Source organism: Papaver somniferum, chromosome 6 (assembly GCF_003573695.1).
Source record: "Papaver somniferum cultivar HN1 chromosome 6, ASM357369v1, whole genome shotgun sequence".
Taxonomy (NCBI): domain Eukaryota; kingdom Viridiplantae; phylum Streptophyta; class Magnoliopsida; order Ranunculales; family Papaveraceae; genus Papaver; species Papaver somniferum.
This window is the reverse complement of record NC_039363.1, coordinates 27,135,080-27,154,473: the sequence shown is the minus strand read 5'-3', so window position 1 is coordinate 27,154,473 and position 19,394 is coordinate 27,135,080. Positions and strand designations below refer to the sequence as shown.

Here is a 19,394-nt window from a genome sequence, read left to right as displayed (position 1 = left end):
CAATGGAACCCAATCGACTGACAAAAGGCTGCGGGAACGCCAATGACACCCGATCGGCTGACAAATTCATTAAAGGTTGCGGGACGCCAATGACACTCGATCGATTGACAAAAGGCTGTGAGAACACCAACGATATCCGATCAGCTGATGATTCACTAAAAGTCGCGGGAATGCTAATGGCACCCAATCGACTGACAAGGTTGTGAGAACGCCAAGGGCGTCCGTCGGGATGACATAATCCACCGCGCCAAAGGCACCTGACCAATCGATAAATTCATAAAACCCGGGAGCGCCAAAGGCACCCGATTAGCTAACAAACTCGCAAACAACCATGGGAACAACAAAAAAACTCGATAACCATCGAGGGGGGAGTTGGCGCGTCCAACATATGCCCCGCCCTCCTAACTCTTGTTGTTAAGTAAAAACGAGGGGGGAGTAGGCGCGTTCAACATATGCCCTGCCCTCCCAACTCCTGTTGTTAAGTAAAAACGAGGGAGGAGTAGGCGCGTTCAACATATGCCCCACCCTCCCAACTCTTAAATCTAAATAGAAAAAACAAGGGGGTTAGCGCGTTTAACATATGTCCCACCCTCCCAATTCCTATTGTTAAAAACGAAGGAGGAGTAGGTGCGTCCAACATATGCCACACCATCCCAAATCCTGTTGTTAAGTAAAAACAAGGGGGGTGCCCTAGCCTATCCTCCAGTAAAAAATAAGGGGAAGCCCTAGCGTATCCTCCCTCGCCAAGGCATAATACGTGCTATCAACTTGTGGATACCCTGATAATTGTCCTTAGCTCTTCCCCACGCGCGAATGAAAGATTGTCTTCATGTTTATCATATTCCCTACGTGCTTTGTCTTGATAAATCGGTATGAGAGTCCATAGCATACCTACTTCCTCTACCTACAAGCCAGATCGTCCTGAAGGTAAGACGAGGATACAAACTAAAGGCATACCCAACTACGAGGAACAACTAGAGAAAAGAAAAGAGTGGGCTAAGTAAAATCTACGACATGTCTTCATTACACTCACACTAGACCCTCAAATCGCGCTGGTAATACAACCCAAAGGTCCAAGGAAATCTCCAGTTATTTCATACAAAATTCTTGGAAAATGCCTACCCAAACACCCGCGTGCATGGTGAAAATTTCTTGCAAAAACTATCTCATTTCATAAATTACTCAAACTTGCGGACTGATAGACGCATTTATGTGTCTAATATATCTTAATTGTATATATTGTTAGTGCTCGAATTTGTACTTATTTGGTTATTTTATTTATTTGTAGGTGTTTTTGAAAAAATAAGGTTTTGCGGCGAAATTTGCTAAAAATATGGCATTTGGACCTCCGTAGATAACATCACGGAAGCGCCCCAGAAGTGTACCGGAAGCACCCCAGAAATACCTCGGAGGAACCCCGAAAAAAGTTATATTTTCACCCTAGAAAAATCGCTAGGGGAACCCCATTTCAAGGCATATGCTAAAGGGACTCCCAGTCTGGTTAAGGGGACACCACATTCAAAGTTCAAATAATGGAATTTGACGGGAAAACTAAAGTTCACGTCTGATAATTTGCTGTTGGATTTCTGGGCAGTTTTGAGGGAGATTAAATCCCTGAAATCAATTGGGCTAGGCCTGTTAAGACTAAAGACCGTATGCAAGTGATTTTATCGATCAACTTGGGATGGAATGGCTGGGAGAAGCGATCAAAGTCCAAACAGGATACGTATTGTTCTGTCCAGTTTCAAGGATTTTTATGAAATATTTTGTGAGAGTTTTACGCTGGGTAGTTACGTACTAGGTCCTGTTCAAGTCTTGATAAGATTTTGGTGGAAAGTTTATAGCTAACAGACGCGTACGAATAGCTTTGAGCAGTTTTGATAAACCCAGAAGCCGCGTGAAGAACAGAAAAGGAGAAATATTTTCCGAGACTTTGGAGGAAAGAAAAAAAGAGATTCTATCGGGATTTCTTTGAGCTGTGAAGTATATAAGAGGTGGAGAGAAGTTATAGAAGGTTTATCAAGAGTTTGGGGAAGGTTTGGGACGCAGAGGAGCGAAGAAGAAGGATTAGCAGAAATTCCCACCTGCTGCTGCTGCTGCCATTAGAGGACCTTGAAGAACACGAAGAACAGACTGCACAGAGCAGTCTTATTTTCCGCAGCATCAACAGCAGCAGCGAAGTGTCGTTACTTTACTGCAGTTCCCTGATATCGTTCTTCTCTGGACGCTTATAGAGGGTCGTAGTTTCACTGTTTTATATTTTTCACTCTTTTAATCATATTTTGAGCATCAAATATGTATTTTGAGAACATGATTATTATGAGTAGCTAAACCCCAATACTGGGATGATGGAGGAAGCTGTTTTTCAGCCATGTGGTTATTTAAATAATTCTTAATTCACTTTTTGCACCGATTTTAATGAATTTATGATTTCAATTAATTACTTGTGATTTTGTTTGATGGAACATGTTTAGTCCTAGGGATGCTTGATGTGCCATGCTTATAATATACAAGTAATATTTTATGGAATCTAATTTGGCAAAGATAGAGTTAATATTTGTTTTATTTTGAGCTATAATCGCCTAGGATTATTTTCTGAGCCACTTGAATATGAAACACATTGGAATCCTGAGTCCTGGTTCCTCTTGATCTTGTGACATATTTTCTGTATATATCTTTATTTTTAAATCTTTACAAGTCCGAGCAACGAACTCTTATTTACCGCATTAAAACTACTATAACAAAATGGCGCCGCCGACGCGGACTTGTATATAGATTTGTTTTTAGGTTTAATTTTTTATTTATTTATTATTATTTGTTCCTTTTTACGTTTCTTTTTGTGTCTTTGATTTACAGGTTCGAAGTGGAATACTAAGGACTTGGGAACAAAAAGCTTAAAGCTAAAGAGAAGAAAAAAAAAAAGACATAATTTTTTTTAGGATTTAATTTTTATTATTATATTTTTTTTGTATATAGCTTTTATATATTTTTTTTTAGAATTTGTAAATAGGCTTTATTTTTCATAATTTTTGTAATTTTTGGACTTTTTATTTGGACTTTATTCTGGACTTTTGGACATTTTTTATTTTTATTTTTTAACCCTACGGAAGGGTATTATTAATAAAAAAAAATATTAAATGTTTGCAGGGAAGGACGACGATTACGATATCGTCTCGGCCCCTCGGGTTCGTACATGACATAGGAGTCGTGGCCCGAGTCGACTTCAACGGTTCATCCCCCGTCTGGTACGGGAGGTAAGTCCATCGAAACACTCGCGAATCTCCTGTAAGCGAGTTACTGTATTCCTTAAGGTGATTCATTGATTGAGGACGAATTTGGACTGTTTTTAATTTCCTAGTAAAGGGCAAGGCCTGGCCAAATCAAGATAAGGACTCGGATTTCATCACCGTTTCCTTCTTGCCCGCCTTAGGAAAACAAACCGAACGCGAACCTAAGCCTAAAATTTGAATAAACGAGACCGATAGGGTAACGAGCTTAATAGGAAACTCGTTCGAAAAATATTGGTTGCTCTTTAAGCACATTTCAAAGTTCATGATGGTTTCTGTGAGTTGAATGCGTGACTGCGCCGCCTTGTGATAGCGGTGAGGCCTTGGGTATCAAAGCTCCACTGAGCTTCCCTCGCCTCAATTCAACTTACTTTGACTCGGATTGATTCCAGAGGGGTGTGCTCAAATTGTAACGAATTCCTTTTCGAAGGAATAGAAGCTGGTCTAGAAACAATCTAAGTGGAGCCATCATGCTTTTTGTTTGCTAGATTTATAGGTTTGATTTGGTCGAGTCAGCCTTGTTTGTGATTTGTAGAATTCCCTTGCAATTAAGAATGTCGAACTGGTATATAAAGCCATCAGAATGAATATAATTATCCTGAAAATATGGACATTATTATGACCATAGTGGAATAGTGGTTGGGAACGCCAACCTTTTGAAGGTTATGGGTCATACCATGGTGAGCCCAATTACTATCCACACGTGCATCAGTCATACGAGCAAGAAGATTATAGTACTAGTTCTTCGTCTTTAGAGGATACAATCAAACTATTGAAAAGTAGTCCTTTTATGATCCTTCAGTTCCTATTCCTTCTCTAGAAGAGACTCTCAGGAATTTAGCTGAGTCATCACGTCAGTTAGCTGAATCGACGTATAAATATATGAGGTGAATAACGTAGTTATGGACGAAAGAACTGCACAACAACTGAATCTGTAGAAGATATCCTCAATAGATTAACTCAAAACTTAGATCCTACACTAAGGGAACTTTCTTTGGAAGAGACCCTTGAGAGGATAGCTGAGTCGACACGTAGACTTGAGTTAGAGACGAACGAAAGTATTGCTCGAAATAACTTGAATTGCCAAATAGTGTATCCAATACCCTTGATATAAAGTGAATATTTCACTAATAGAACGAGGTTATAAGACACTACTTATTTAGATAAGGTTCAATCATCTTCGTACTATTATGATGATGAGGATAGTAGTGATGAAGAATCTGAAATATGTAGGCATAGTGATCAGGAATCTAGTAATCCAATTGAGCTTTATATGATTATATTATTTCTAGTTCAAATCCAAATAATTTTTATGATTATTCACCTATTCAAAAGGACGAGGATTTGATTAGGGATACCACCGTTTTAGACGATGTAGTTTTTCCTTTTGATTACGAAGCCGATAGTGGTTTAGAGGAACGGGTTTATTCGAAAATACTGTTTTAGAGTCTAGCGACTTAGAAACAATAGTCTTGAGAAGAAGATAGACCCGTAGAGATGAGTAAAGATGCACTACCTGATATAAAACTTAGAAGAATCAATTGACCATTTTCAAGAATCTGATAGAAATTAGGGAGATTGAACTAGTCTATCTAGAGACACTGAAAACTCTAAGTTTGGGGGTGATTATCACTTCCTAGTGCCTTACCTTTAACTCTCAGAAAGTCCCTCACTTAGGACTTGATATCTCTGCCTCCATTTTACAAGATTACTTCATACTCGTTTTCCCGAACCTAATGATGTCCAGGAAGAAGTTCAGTCGTTAGAAACCCATCCTCTGGTTGATGTGGTTAGCCCAGGCATAACCCAGTTGATTGTTTTCCCACCAAATAGTTTTCTTCCAATGTGGGAACGTTGTATTTCAAATGTGTCATATTAAGTTCTGAGACTAAGCCTAAGTACTTTAGGAATTAGAATCGACACATTTTCTTAAGAATGACCACTACTCTCACTGTGGTCAATTATGTAAGTCAAACCTGATTGACTTAGAGGATCCTCAATTATTTAGGTTATATTTTGTGATTCAAGTTCTTATTTGAGTTTTTCCAGACTCTAGGACCTAATAATTTGGATCCAACCTATGAGGAAATGCATCCGAGGAAAATAGTCTATTTAGACCCCTTCATAGAAACTGAACCGCAATTAGCGTAGTTATCCAGAAACTAGGTAAGGGCATGCTAGTCTTGTACATTTTCTTGGTTCACTGCAGTTTCCTTTTGTCAGCTCTTTTTGGTTTTAAAGACCCACAGTTATTCCGGCTACTGTTATACGGTTCGAGTTGACTAACCTTTTCTTAGTCTGGCTGAAGACTTAAACTTAGCACTTCTTGGGAGGTAACCCAATCTCATGCAACCAGGTAATATCCTTCCGTAACTCTTTCACTTCAAATGGTAACAGTTTCTCCTTGTTCATGCTTTTAATTTCATCTTTAGAACATTGAGGACAATGTTAGGTTTAAGTTTGGGGGTATGGGAGAAACTTTTTAGTTGCATAATAAATAAACTCCAGAGCCTAGAAATTTATGCTATTTAGGATGGCACTAACCAATCTAAGTGGATGGAAGCATTTTGGTTTAGGAGTTGAGGAACCAATCTGATTAGATGGAAACATCTAAAGAGTCTATTCATAAAAGCACAGAGCTCAGGTGTTAGAAATAACATGATAGTTTCACCATATCTCGTTGAGTCCTTTTCATTTCTGTTTTATTTTTATTTTAAACTATGTTTCTCTAAGTGATTAGGTGGGGCTCACGATTCAAGTTGTTACCACTGCTAGGGTAAAATAGAGTGACTGAGTATTGCAAAAAAAAAAAAAAGTTATGAAAAAAAAAATTAAAAAAAAAATTAGACCAGACCATTTGACCAAACGGAATAAAATTCAATAAAGTCGACCACTGGATCCCTTGTATATGCCAGTTGTGTTGACCTAGAGTTAGGATTATCGAACACTGGTTCCCTTGTATATGCCAGTGATTTGATATTAGTCAGACTATCTCAGTCATTTAGGATAGGTTTATTTTAGCAGTGGCCTTCAGACAGATATGAAAAACATCGTTCACCTAGTTAACATCAAAACCATCTATTTTTTTTTCTATATCCATCTCTTAATCTATCCATATGATTAGTCTGACTCCGAATATGATGTCCATCGTGAAACTATCTTAGTAGAGCTATGTCACTTTATATGAATTTTAGTATGCTTGAGTGCAATCGACGATGCCTACGACAGTGAGTTAGGATTTTATTTTCTATTTGATTTGCTCGGGATTAGCAAATAATAAGTTTGGGGGTATTTGATAGACGCATTTATGTGTCTAATATATCTTAATTGTATATATTGTTAGTGCTCGAATTTGTACTTATTTGGTTATTTTATTTATTTGTAGGTGTTTTTGGAAAAATAAGGCTTTGCGGCGAAATTGGCTAAAAATACGGCATTTGGACCTCCGTAGATAACAACCCGGAAGCGCCCCAGAAGTGTACCAGAAGCACCCCAGAAATACTCCGGAAGCATCCCAGAAATACCTCGGAGGAACCCTGAAAAAAGTTATATTTTCACCCTAGAAAAATCGCTAGGGGCACCCCATTTCAAGGCATATGCTAAAGGGACTCCCAGTCTGGTTAAGGGGACACCACATTCAAAGTTCAAATAATGGAATTTGGCGGGAAAACTAAAGTTCACGTCTGATAATTTGCTGTTGGATTTCTGGGCAGTTTTGAGGGAGATTAAATCCCTGAAATCAATTGGGCTAGGCCTGTTAAGACTAAACAGACCGTATGCAAGTGATTTTATCGATCAACTTGGGCTGGAATGGCTGGGAGAAGCGATCAAAGTCCAAACAGGATACGTATTGTTCTGTCCAGTTTCAAGGATTTTTATGAAAGATTTTGTGAGAGTTTTACGCTGGATAGTTACGTACTAGGTCCTGTTCAAGTCTTGATAAGAGTTTGGTGGAAAGTTTATAGCTAACAGACACGTACGAATAGCTTTGAGCAGTTTTGATAAACCCAGAAGCCGCGTGAAGAACAGAAAAGGAGAAATATTTTCCGAGACTTTGGAGGAAAGAAAAAAAGAGATTCTATCGGGATTTCTTTGAGCTGTGAAGTATATAAGAGGTGGAGAGAAGTTATAGAAGGTTTATCAAGAGTTTGGGGAAGGTTTGGGACGCAGAGGAGTGAAGAAGAAGGATTAGCAGAAATTCCCACCTGCTGCTGCTGCTTCCATTAGAGGACCTTGAAGAACACGAAGAACAGACTGCACAGAGCAGTCTTATTTTCCGCAGCATCAACAGCAGCAGCGAAGTGTCGTTACTTTACTGCAGTTCCCTGGTATCGTTCTTCTCTGGACGCTTGTAGAGGGTCGTAGTTTCACTGTTTTATATTTTTCACTCTTTTAATCATATTTTGAGCATAAAGTATGTATTTTGAGAAAATGATTATTATGAGTAGCTAAACCCCAATACTGGGATGCTGGAGGAAGCTGTTTTTCAGCCATGTGGTTATTTAAATAATTCTTAATTCACTTTTTGCACCGATTTTAATTGATTTATGATTTCAATTAATTACTTGTGATTTTGTTTGATGGAACATGCTTAGTTCTAGGGATGCTTGATGTGCCATGCTTATAATATACAAGTAATATTTTATGGAATCTAATTTGGCAAAGATAGAGTTAATATTTGTTTTATTTTGAGCTATAATCGCCTAGGATTATTTTCTGAGCCACTTGAATATGAAACACATTGGAATCCTGAGTCCTGGTTCCTCTTGATCTTGTGACATATTTTCTGCATATATCTTTATTTTTAAATCTTTACAAGTCCGAGCAATGAACTCTTATTTACCGCATTAAAACTACTATAACACGGACCGGGGACTCGACCCGAGAAGACAGCACAAGGGGCGCTAGAATGGAATATGTAATATCACTATCGGGTTATTTGACAATTAATCCAATAGTCAGGGGACTAATGTTGATATATGAAAAATATTTCCCCTTGGCCGGGCTAGTGCCCCCAAAAGGGAGGCAAACCCAACATGAAACATGGGGACTAAAGCCCATGTCCACTAAGAAAGTATCCATGGGATGGAAAGGACAAGGGAGGAATTAATAGGATAGAAGGAAGTTGTATTAGAGAAGGAATGACATTAGTAGTAATTAAGGAGGTTTGGGACATGTGGCATGATATGATAAAAAGAGGGGCTTTTAAAAAGTGTATATAAAGAGGCATATAGTGCAATAGAAGAGATCCTTTTTCCTCTCTCTCTCATCTCTTGGGAAATTGGATGTGCTATGGCTAGGACGGGTAGAACCTACCCAAAAATCGGGTATCAACACCTGGTTTTGCTCTGAAAAAGTCCCATGAAAGTTTGGGTAAGAATTAGGAGTAAGATCTGAATCATCTAAATTGACTTGAGTATTTCCTGATGTGTCATCAACTTCTTCTATAAAATTTAGACCATTCTGATTTTGTTCAAAGTGTATAATAAGAGAAGCAATTGGTTCTTTGTAAGCTCTTGTAGGGTGCAGCTGTGCTGGATCTAGATTATGAGCATTGATATCATCAAAAGTAACATCAAATTCACCCCTCTGCAAATAAGCCCTAAGCATACTTGACCTACAACCACTTCCCTGCTTCATTTCACCATGTAAAACCGTATCCGAATCTGTCTGAATAACCGGGTTTGGAGTAACACTAGGCCCACCTTCCTCCATTCTTATTCTTTTACCCCTTCTAACAAAGTTGTCTTCTCCGTGTCTTCCTTTATGTACTACCACTTGTAAGATTCATTGATCAGTACATGCAACTGAAGTAAATGGAGTAATAAAGTTTTTGTAAAGCATTACCAATCACGTTTGGCTAAGCGTGATGATTTTGTCCTTCAACAGATTCCGCAGCAGTAACTTCAACAGATTCCGCATTTTTGTCTGCATGTAATAAAGTTTCTTCCATATTTAAAGCTGGTCCATGTTGAGCGTTATCTGTCTCTGCATGTGGAATATCTGGAGCAGAAGTCGACTGAATAGAAGTATTAGCCGCCACTTTAGCTACCCTCTTATCTGGATTCTCCCAAGAAGGCGCATCAATGATTGAGTTGGAGGAAAGATACCCCTTTTTCTGTTGTAGAAAAAAATTGGCTATGAACTCACAATCTTTCTCCTTGTGGTCTATTGTATAACAGAAGCCACACAGGTTGAAAGGTTATTTTTCATAAAACAAACGTATACAAACTTCCTCACCTACATCATTCTTGATCCAGAATCCTCTTCTTAAGGGATCTCTAACATCACTTAGGACAAGAGCTTTTTGTACTTTTCCTTTCGGAACTATGCAATCCGGTGGATCCAACTCCTTCACTTCACCCATAGCACTTGCTATACCATAAACCATTTCAGGATTAGCAAACTCAGGTTGCATGTTGTATAACCTCATCCAGAGAAGTTGTTTTGTAAGATCCACAGAAGATTTAGGAATCAAAGGATCCCATGGTGCCAAAACCAACAAATCACATTCAATAAACCAAGGTCTATTCTTAAGTACTACATCATATTCTTCCTGAGAATAGAACTTGATCATCAAGCTATCATTATCTTCTTTCTTGATGAAAATATCTTTGCTTTTTATCCATATCTTTTTAAGTTCTTTATCTAATTCACCAACATAATAATTTTTACTGGAATATGGTTTACCAAGAAAACTGAATTTCCATTGGGAAGCCCCTTGAGTTAGTTGTTCCAAAGAGAACTGTGGTTGTCTTAAAGCTCGAAATCTCTCCGATATTTCAAGTATTTTCCATTTTGTCGTGAACCTCTTGAATATTTGCTTCCATTATAACAGAGGAAAGAGAAGAAGAACAAATTGAATTTGGAGAAGAAAACAAGAATAAGTACCAAGAGAATGATAGCAGCACCTCCAGCTTGATAAGTGAATGTGTTACACTTGTACAAAAAGCTTCTCCGCATGTTAAGCCTAGAGATAGGGTTTAGGGATAAGATGGCTAGGATGTTTTTCTGTCAGTTATAACAGCAAAAGAGGATTATAAAATACTGATACAACTTGCAGAAGAAATCTTCTAAAAGATTATAAAAAGTGCGATTCTAATCCACTCGTTAAATCCAATACTCTATTTAATAAAAGATCTTGGAAGATTGAACGGGACAGTCATGCAAAACCACTCCGACTATCTAGGCGTTCATCCTGTGCTGATGCCAAGACCTAGAAATCCAAAGAAGAAAAAATCATATTAGTAAAAGAGATTGGCAAATATAAAATCAAACCCAATCTAAAACATGCAGAAGATAAAATCAGAGATCAGAGAAGATTCTGATGAATTAAAGTGGAAAGATGTTCTCCGATTAACTCCGAGTTTTCGCCGATTTAAGAGCTCTGACTTGATGCTAGTTTTTACTCCTTGTCTTGAGAAATCAATACTGAAAATATCCACACAAACGGAAACTCATGCCATGTTATCTGCCAAACAAATTTTGTAACTAAAAGAAATGCACAGGGATAAATTCTTCCAATTTTTTATATTCTTTCATTTTTATTGTTATTTTTATTTTCGAGTGATATTGCAGAAATCATCTGAGGGCTTCATTTCATTTTAACTAGAGCTAGTGTACAAAGAAATTCCAAAATGAATTTAGAAGGCGTCAAATGAACTGGGTTTCCTCCTTGTGGCATTTAACGAGAGTTAGGTGCACCAGATGAACTAAAGAATGCCCTGAAGGAACTTTGTGCCCTACTTGTTTTAGAGCGCATGAAAGCCATGAAATGCACTCCTTCATGAAAGGCAAATTAAAAGATAGGTGTGGATGCGCATCCGTCAAAGCTTCTTTTTGGTCCGAAACATTTATCTTCTCTTTTACTTCTACGAAGGGCAGCAAGCGATAAACCCCTAGATTTTTTTGAAGTGGATAAACCCCTAGTTGTTGTACTTCTTTAGAAAGTACAACTAGAGGCGGATATGTAAAAGTAATATGAACTTTCCTCTAACATCTCATCTTGAAGTCCAGTGAGGAGTCACAGACACAAAATCTCATAAACATTAGAACTACATCCGTCAATGACAAAAGATGCGAAGTTTTTCTGCAAACTAAAGTTAAAATTGAATCTTAGTGCCCAATCTGTATAAGTAACCCAGCAGTATCTTACCCCAAAAGTCTTTGTTGTGTTCCTCCAGGAACATAATCTAAGCACGGTAAATGGCCAATGTAAATGATCTAAACCTCCAAACTGCATCACTCCTGAAGGAAATCGCTGAGTAAAATAATAAAATATGCTGCAGTTATGTCACACAAAAGCTTCTACAGAAAGAGATTCGAGCTAATAATTTCCTCAATGGTGGATCCACCAAGCACCAGTTAGAGATAGTTATTGACATTGGCTTCTACGTTTAGCTCCAAGCACTCTGGCGTCTCAAGTAAACTTTCTAGTTTGCAGCTACCCAAGAAATGTATCAGATTAAATTGATTAATGGAATGCTCTAAAACATAAACCAAAGCGCCTAGTCTTAACTTACTAATGATATAACATGAGAACAATCTTTTTTTTATCCTGAAAAGACAAGACATGGGTAAAAGTACAAGTTAAAATTTAAAGGGAAAATTAGGCTAAGGCCCAACCCATGGATAACCCATAATATGAGGCCCTTAATTAAAACAAATTTAAATCTAGGTTCCGAGTTATTAAAGGACATCCATACCCTTTTATATATTGTCAAGCCCATAATTAAATAAAATTTAACCCCAAAATTATTAAATGTAGGCCCAAAATTATTAAAATACAGTGTGAATGTGTAAACAGAAGTTACACATGCATATGGCATGTGTATCCAGAAGTTACACATCCTTATGACATGTGTAATGCAAAGTTACACATCAAGAAAATAGACATCAAAAAGAACGCATACAAAAAATACATGTAATACTTTAATATTCATTTATTAATTTCTTAGCATGTGTAACTAGAAGTTACACACGCATCTGTCTAGTGTAATTGAGAGTTACATATGCATCTATCTAGTGTAATTGAGAGTTACACATGCGTCTGATTTGTGCTTTTATGAAGTTTAAATCTTTTCCTTTCCTTCTTGTCTTCCTCCCTCCAAAATGCTTGCATATCTGCAACGAAATAAACATCCATGGATTAGGTTGGATGAACAAAAAGCAAAAAAAGAAAAAAAAATATTAGAAAGAATTGTAAGGCAAAATTATAGAACAAAGATCACAGAAAATACACATGATAACCTATCTTAGCATGTGTAACTGGGAGTTACACATGCATCCGTCATGCGTAATCATCAGTTACACATCCATATCGATGTGTATGCAGAAGTTACACATCCTCATGAGATCGGTTTCTTCACAACACAATAAAGAAACTTGAAAGCAAGTGAATGTATCTTGAGTCAGACCCTCATTCTGCATCCAGGTATGAGTAACAAGTTATAATATACGCAGAAAATGACAGAATAGGGTCAATGCATAAACAAACCATTATGTTGTCCATACACTACTTTCACTATGGACTTGTTATGGACTTAAACTGGTTAACATATCTCCACTAGTTAGTCCTACATTTACTTAAACAAACCATTTCCACTACTTACCTATAGACAGAGATATATAGGGGCATCTGGATTTGCTCGCAGTAGCATTAACTTATCACCTCGATCATCATTGACAACAAGCCGCTCATTTTTATTGTTTCAGGAACAATTGCTCTAAATTCTCAATCACTAACTGAACCTGAATCATTCAAAGCACAAGTAACTACTTAGGTTTAATCATACACAATACTACTACTTGTGAAAGACCTACTAATTTGGTAACCAATTGTGTAAATACTATATGTAAGTAAAATATATGTAACCTGAAGTTACACATTCAATCGGCATGTGTAACTAGAAATTACACATCAAATTAGCTTGTGTAACTAGAAGTTACACATCTAATTAGCATGTGTATCTATAAGTTTCACATACTTTTGCATACCAATAAATACAAAAGGAAAATCAAACACAATCAGCTAAAATTCCCAATAAAAATTTAATAGATGTATTATGTTACAAATGAGTCTCACAAGGTAGTAAATTCAGTGATTGTTAGAACAATCAATCTTAACTAATTAAACTACCGAATTGCACGCCATAATACTTTTAGTACTGCAATCAAGTAATCTAAAGAACATTGTCAGCTGTATTTTAATCTGATTTATTGACATAGCGCATACTACTGAGAAATGATGACAGAGTTAATCCATAAGTACAGGTCTAGCTAAGGGTTCAGTGCAGGCTGGAAGCCAAATAAACACTATGAATACTGAAAAGAAAAAAAAAAAACTGTAAATTATTATGTATAACGTACCATATCCAGAGTGAAAACCCCTCAATCTGGCTTTTGTCATTCTCCGTGCATGATATGGAGAGTGAATGTGGTTTGGTTTGCAGCTGATGAATCCATCTTTAACCAACTTCCTAATGTGTTTCCCTGCACAAGACAACACAAAACCAATAAACTCAACAAAAAATAAGCATAACGTAGATACAAACCAGTAGATCCGCATAGCATGTGCAACTAGCAGTTACACATTCGGTTAGCATGTGTAACTATAAGATACACATTCAATTAGCATGTGTAACTTGCAGATACACATGCATCTGAATTGTGTAACTAGGAGTTACACATGCATCATACTTATATATGTCAACATAAAATCAACAAATTCATACGATACATTAAGTGGTAAAGTAATTGAGTCCATAAGACCCTACATAATATACCAAAAAAAGTAATGTTCAGCTATTATCCATGTAGCAAAACTTGCAATTCATTCTATGCGGCTATGCCTCGTTTATAATAATGAACCTATATATCTTGGGGGAAAATGGTTACCATCAAAAAGTTCAGGTACTTGGGCAGAAGATCATCGAATCCATCTGAGATGAAGACACGTCTGACGTATAACTTCAAGTTGGACTTGTTAGCATTGTAGTAACTCCCATACAGATCATGAGGAGCCTTTGGAGGAACAAAAAGAACAGCCTTGAACTCAACATCACCTTCATCACTAACTTGACTTGTTCCAATCAGACCAAACACCAAAAATCCTGCCAAATGAGCTATAATTCATGTCTCATGCTTAGGTATATGAACAAGCAAAGTATGAAATTTTTCTTCTGAGCCAGCTGACTCAAATCCAGAAATGAAAACAAACAAAGAATCCTGCCAAATGAGCTAATCAGTATTAAGAACAAGTAAGGTATGATCTCCTGAGAACAACAATTATTCCTTCTGATACAAGAAGGAACACATGATTTGACGTGTAAATAACACACAACCCAAGCTCAGCAAGACCACAGACAAAGCAAAACAACTAAGCATTTTTAAGGTTTAACGTCAAACTCTATATAAGAAGTTGCGTAGAGGAAGATAGAGATGAAGTATTGTACTGTCACTACGAGTTACACATGCATATTATATGTGTAACGGCTAGTTACACATGCTAATATGCATGTGTAACTAATGTTTACATATGCCATATGCATATGTAACTACTGATTACACATGCATTTTGTACTCAAACAAGAAAACACCCAAATAAAAAACTAAAATGCCCTCCTCATTTAATAAACTGAAACAATGAAATCATTAAGATGGACCATATTTTCAGTTCCAAAGAGAACAACATACTTTTTTTTAATCTGATTCACTACATGTCTAATAGCCATTCTAAATTTTGCGTAATGTGACTGTCTGACTGAGAGGAGGTAAACATTTACTTACTATCCAATGCGCACTCTTTCAGTTACACATATCAGTTTCCTAAACCAAAAAGATCTGTCAGACTATAATTAGTAGTAATATCTTACAAAACATGAACAAATCGAGAGGCTACTCTAAGATATGAATGTATTAAGTTCATATATTGTTATCAGACATCAACCTAAGCCTTATTATCTCAAATTAAAAATTAAAATCAATCCTAATAACTAACTTACCTGATTTCAATCCCAATTTTTTCGCTTTACCTAGCCTGCAGATCCTCTACATACCAAATATTCACTGCAAGCAACACAAACAAGTTATTATATACAAATTGACATTGAAAACACCGCCATCAGCACCAATATTGGCTCCAAATCCTCATCTATAACCTGCACTTCCTCCACCACAACCTCCTAGAATCACAAACTTAATGGAACAGTTGAAACACTCTGCAAATCCACCACCACTGCTGAACATGACACCTCCACTTACTTCTCCACCACTCAACAGGTCAAAAATCCCCCACTAAAACCTGCATCTGCGCCACCACCACCACCTCCTCATACTCAGCATGGCTAGAAGCCAACAAGTATCATTTCCAGTAAAGGTTTCTTCCAACATAATCAAACTATGGTAGAAGATTAAACTGCCAGTAAAATTGAAAGCATAATTTCGATTAGATATATAGTTTGTGTCATGAAACTGCATCTGTTGTTATTGTTTAAACAATTGAAAATAAATTTCGTAAAATTATCTATCAAGAATAAAATGAAATTGAAAATTAAGAGTGGTTGAAATTAAAATTAAAACTATGGGTAATAGAGACGATGATTTGCTGATATCAAATCTCAAATCAGTTTATAGATCGGAGCTACAATTATATTTACGTCGATTTTGATGAAGAACAGATCTGAAATATTTGTTCAAAATTCTTCAAAAAAATTACATCAAAACAACCAGAGTGAGTAGATGTTGTAGATTAAAGATCCAAACTCTGATCAAGGATCAAACAACGAAATCGAGATTCGTTTTCATATTTTTTTCAAAACTTTTAAAATCAAACTTCAGAGATTTTGATTTCAACTCGAGATTGATAGATTAAAGCTCTTAATTAAATTAAAAAGGATATGGAAAGATTAAACTTACTTTGGTTCATTTTTGTAGATGTTTCTCTTTGATTGAATTGAATCGAGTTTCTTTATGCTCGGATTTAGGTTCGTATCATTTGGTTGATTCTTCTTCAGATCTTCTCATCACTGAAATCGCAAGAACACGAGTTGTTGGCGATGTTTAACTGTGTGAGAACTTGATTTCGAGAGAGAATAATTGTTTCAGATCTGGAAATGAAGAGAAACCATTTCTGCAGGAGATAAACTCGTCTGGAAGAGAGAGACGAAATCTGAAAATGAAAAGAATCGTCTGATATTCCTCTTGTTTATATACAAAAGGGTAGCGTTGTCATTATTAAAATCTCTAATAATTAATTATGGGCCAGATCCGAAGAAAATTTGATATTTTGGGCCTAGTAATATCATTTTCTTAAAGCATGGAGTTGATAGTGGATGATCCATTTAGTGGGGCTTCTATATATTGAACCCATATAGTAGGGTGATTCTAGTATTTAAGCCATGATTACACATTAAGTAAATTATTTTGTTTAGTTAAGGAATGCTCAAACCATGTTTCTCAATCAAAAAAATAAAATTCAAGATTTAGTGAATAAAAAAGAAAAAGAACCTCTCAGAACCAAAAAGCCTAATGTAAATAAGCACTGTACATAGAGTTCAAAAGAACAATAAGGGGTGAAACCCTTGATACTGATAGACAACATATGGGTTATACTGGAACAATTGTATATACTACAAAGATCAAACCAAATTGTACCTCTTTGATGTTTATAAAGTACGGGTGAAACCGAGACACTTCAAGGGTTGAAATCAACCAGCATTATGTTTTTTCGGCTTGAGTGAGATGGCCCATCTGTTCTGTAAGGTTATCGACATTCTTCATATTCCACCAAAATCTCCCACGATCAACAGGCTTACTAGTATTCCGCTCATCAATGTCCCTTCTTTCTGACTGAACCTCTGGTGTATCCGAGGAACCAGGAGTTTCAGTTAGGAACTGTTCCCAGAACACATCATTAACCCCTGTTAGTACAGGAGCAGTGGTTCCGACTTTTGGTTCTTTAGCAGAGTAGACCTCTGGAGAAGTAGCTGGTCTGGAATTAACATCAATACCAGATTCGTTAGGTCTAACATCTACAACGAGTTGAATAGTAGAGATAATAGGGCTTTCCACATTACTTATTGATTCTGCCAACTCAGGAGAAGAATGGATATCCCTAGAGCAAGACGATGATAGATGCAATCTGGGTGATGGGGGTTGCAAGCCTATATCTGGTTCTCCTGAGGATGTGTTTATTTCATTAGAAAAGACAGCAGAAGGTTGTGAAGGTACTGCAATATTTCGCATTTCTTCACCAAAAACTTGACCAACTGCACAGAGAAAAGTTTCCAAGGAATTCATGGTTGATGCCATCTTCTCAAGTGGTTCCCTGTTTACTACAGGGAAAGCAATAAGGTCAGAGTCCTCTGCAGCAACAGGCTTGAATACTACAATCCTTGTCTCTTCCTTATCAGCTTCATCGTGGAAGTAATCTGGCTTAGTCAACCTTCTCCTTTTGTTATGCTTTTCTGATTGCTGAATGAGATTGGAGACAAATCCAGGTTTCCCCATAGTTTGAGCCAAAAAAGCCATCAGTTGCCTCTGGCGTTTCTCCATTACATACAAACGCTCCTCGATAGATTGCATTTGAACCTCCATAAGTTGCTGCTCCTGTGTGTGCTTTTGTAGCTCAAATACAAGGGAGCTTTTATCATGTTTCAATTTCTCAATTTCCTCTTCAAATTCCTGCTTTTCTAATTCACTTAGCGATCCAGAAGAACTTCCTTGCCCTTGGTGATTATTAAGGGAATGACTATGAATTGGTTTGCGTCTATGAATGTTTTTTAGAAGATGCTTCTGACCTCTTACAAACTCCTCATTTGCAAATTCCCACTGATCAGGATCGGCTTTCCTGAAACCCTGAGAAAAGTGAAACAACATCAATGTGCTTCACAGTGATAATAGATTAAACAGAACATGGGAAACAACTAAAATCCCAATAAGAAAGATAATTCAGCTTCACTTACATAAGTATTAAGTTGCCGAATGAAGCTCGAGAAATTGTTATGCTTAAAATACTTGGGCAGCAAATCCCTAGCAAATTCTGGTGGATTCCACACAATAAAGCTATTGTTTGTTTGACTCCACGAGACGACAGAGTCTGTGGCAGGGTCATCGATCATTTCATATGTTTTTGTAAGGAAAGGAGGCGGGGAATTTGTACCTCCCTGAGAACCATCCATCCTAAAACTTAAAACTAACTCTCAGCTTACAAATTCAAAATTACAATCACTATATACCATCTCCTACCTCCACAAAAATTCCCCAGAGACTCAATTTCCTCACATACCCAGCATCAATAAAGATTCCAAAATGACTATTAACTCCTTGAATTCAATCCAATCCGTCTTTTGAAACTCTTAATTTTGGCCTCCAAATAATTTATTCAAATTAAACCAAGTAAATACTTTTTTAAGACCCAAGAGACTAAGGTCATACAAAATAAAGTTACAGATCTACTGAGTCTAACTTCTCCGTTACACTAAAAAGAAATCGCATTCGCTTGAATTCCCTAATTTGACTGTTTGGTTCAGGAAATTGAAACATGAATCGATAATATTTTAGCTAAGGTTTATTAAAATTACCTCAAAAGAGAAACATATCCACCAGACAACTCAAATTTGGAGCATTCTAGGGTTTCCGATTGTGCAAATTGGAAGGAAAGAAAGCCTAGGGTTTTTTTTAAATGAAGAAGAAGAAGAAGGTGATGGTGAGTCGTGGATATTTCAAGGGAGGAGGAGGAGGAGGAGGAGAAGATATAGGAGACGACAGAATTGACAAAGACAAAACTTTGACTGTAATTTGAAGGTTTATTTGACTTGGTGAAGAAGCTGCATACAGAGAGAAAAAGAAGAAATCATTGACTCTCTTTCTCTCTCTAACTCCGGAGGCGTGTAGTCTGTCTGATGTTATAGGATTGAATTTCAGATTTGCATTTTCCTACCCCTCTGGAAATTCACTAATTTAAGGAGGGCTATTGTTGGGACGTCACACTCCAATAGAGGCTTCATTTGGATTCTTAATGTCCAAAAAAGTGGTTATGAGATATCCTAACACCAAAATAAAATATCTAGATTACCCTTGAACTAAAGTAAAAACTTAAAAACCTAA

General features: G+C 36.9%; 1 protein-coding gene and 1 long non-coding RNA gene across 2 annotated transcripts; both read right to left on the bottom strand.

Moving 5' to 3' along the window:
* Positions 1-12,916: 12,916 nt before the first annotated feature.
* On the bottom strand, positions 12,917-14,526 carry LOC113287208. Its single transcript, XR_003329855.1, has 3 exons — positions 14,184-14,526; positions 13,656-13,778; positions 12,917-13,037 (listed from the first exon to the last, which is right to left on the bottom strand). It is a non-coding gene; the product is annotated as an uncharacterized LOC113287208 (long non-coding RNA).
* Positions 14,527-16,738: 2,212 nt separating this feature from the next.
* Positions 16,739-19,169, bottom strand: LOC113287207 (heat stress transcription factor A-4b-like). Its single transcript, XM_026535892.1, has 2 exons — positions 18,251-19,169; positions 16,739-18,143 (listed from the first exon to the last, which is right to left on the bottom strand). Exons 1-2 carry the CDS (start codon positions 18,464-18,466, stop codon positions 17,004-17,006), a joined length of 1,356 nt encoding a protein of 451 aa, XP_026391677.1. The 5' UTR covers positions 18,467-19,169; the 3' UTR covers positions 16,739-17,003.
* Positions 19,170-19,394: the final 225 nt, after the last annotated feature.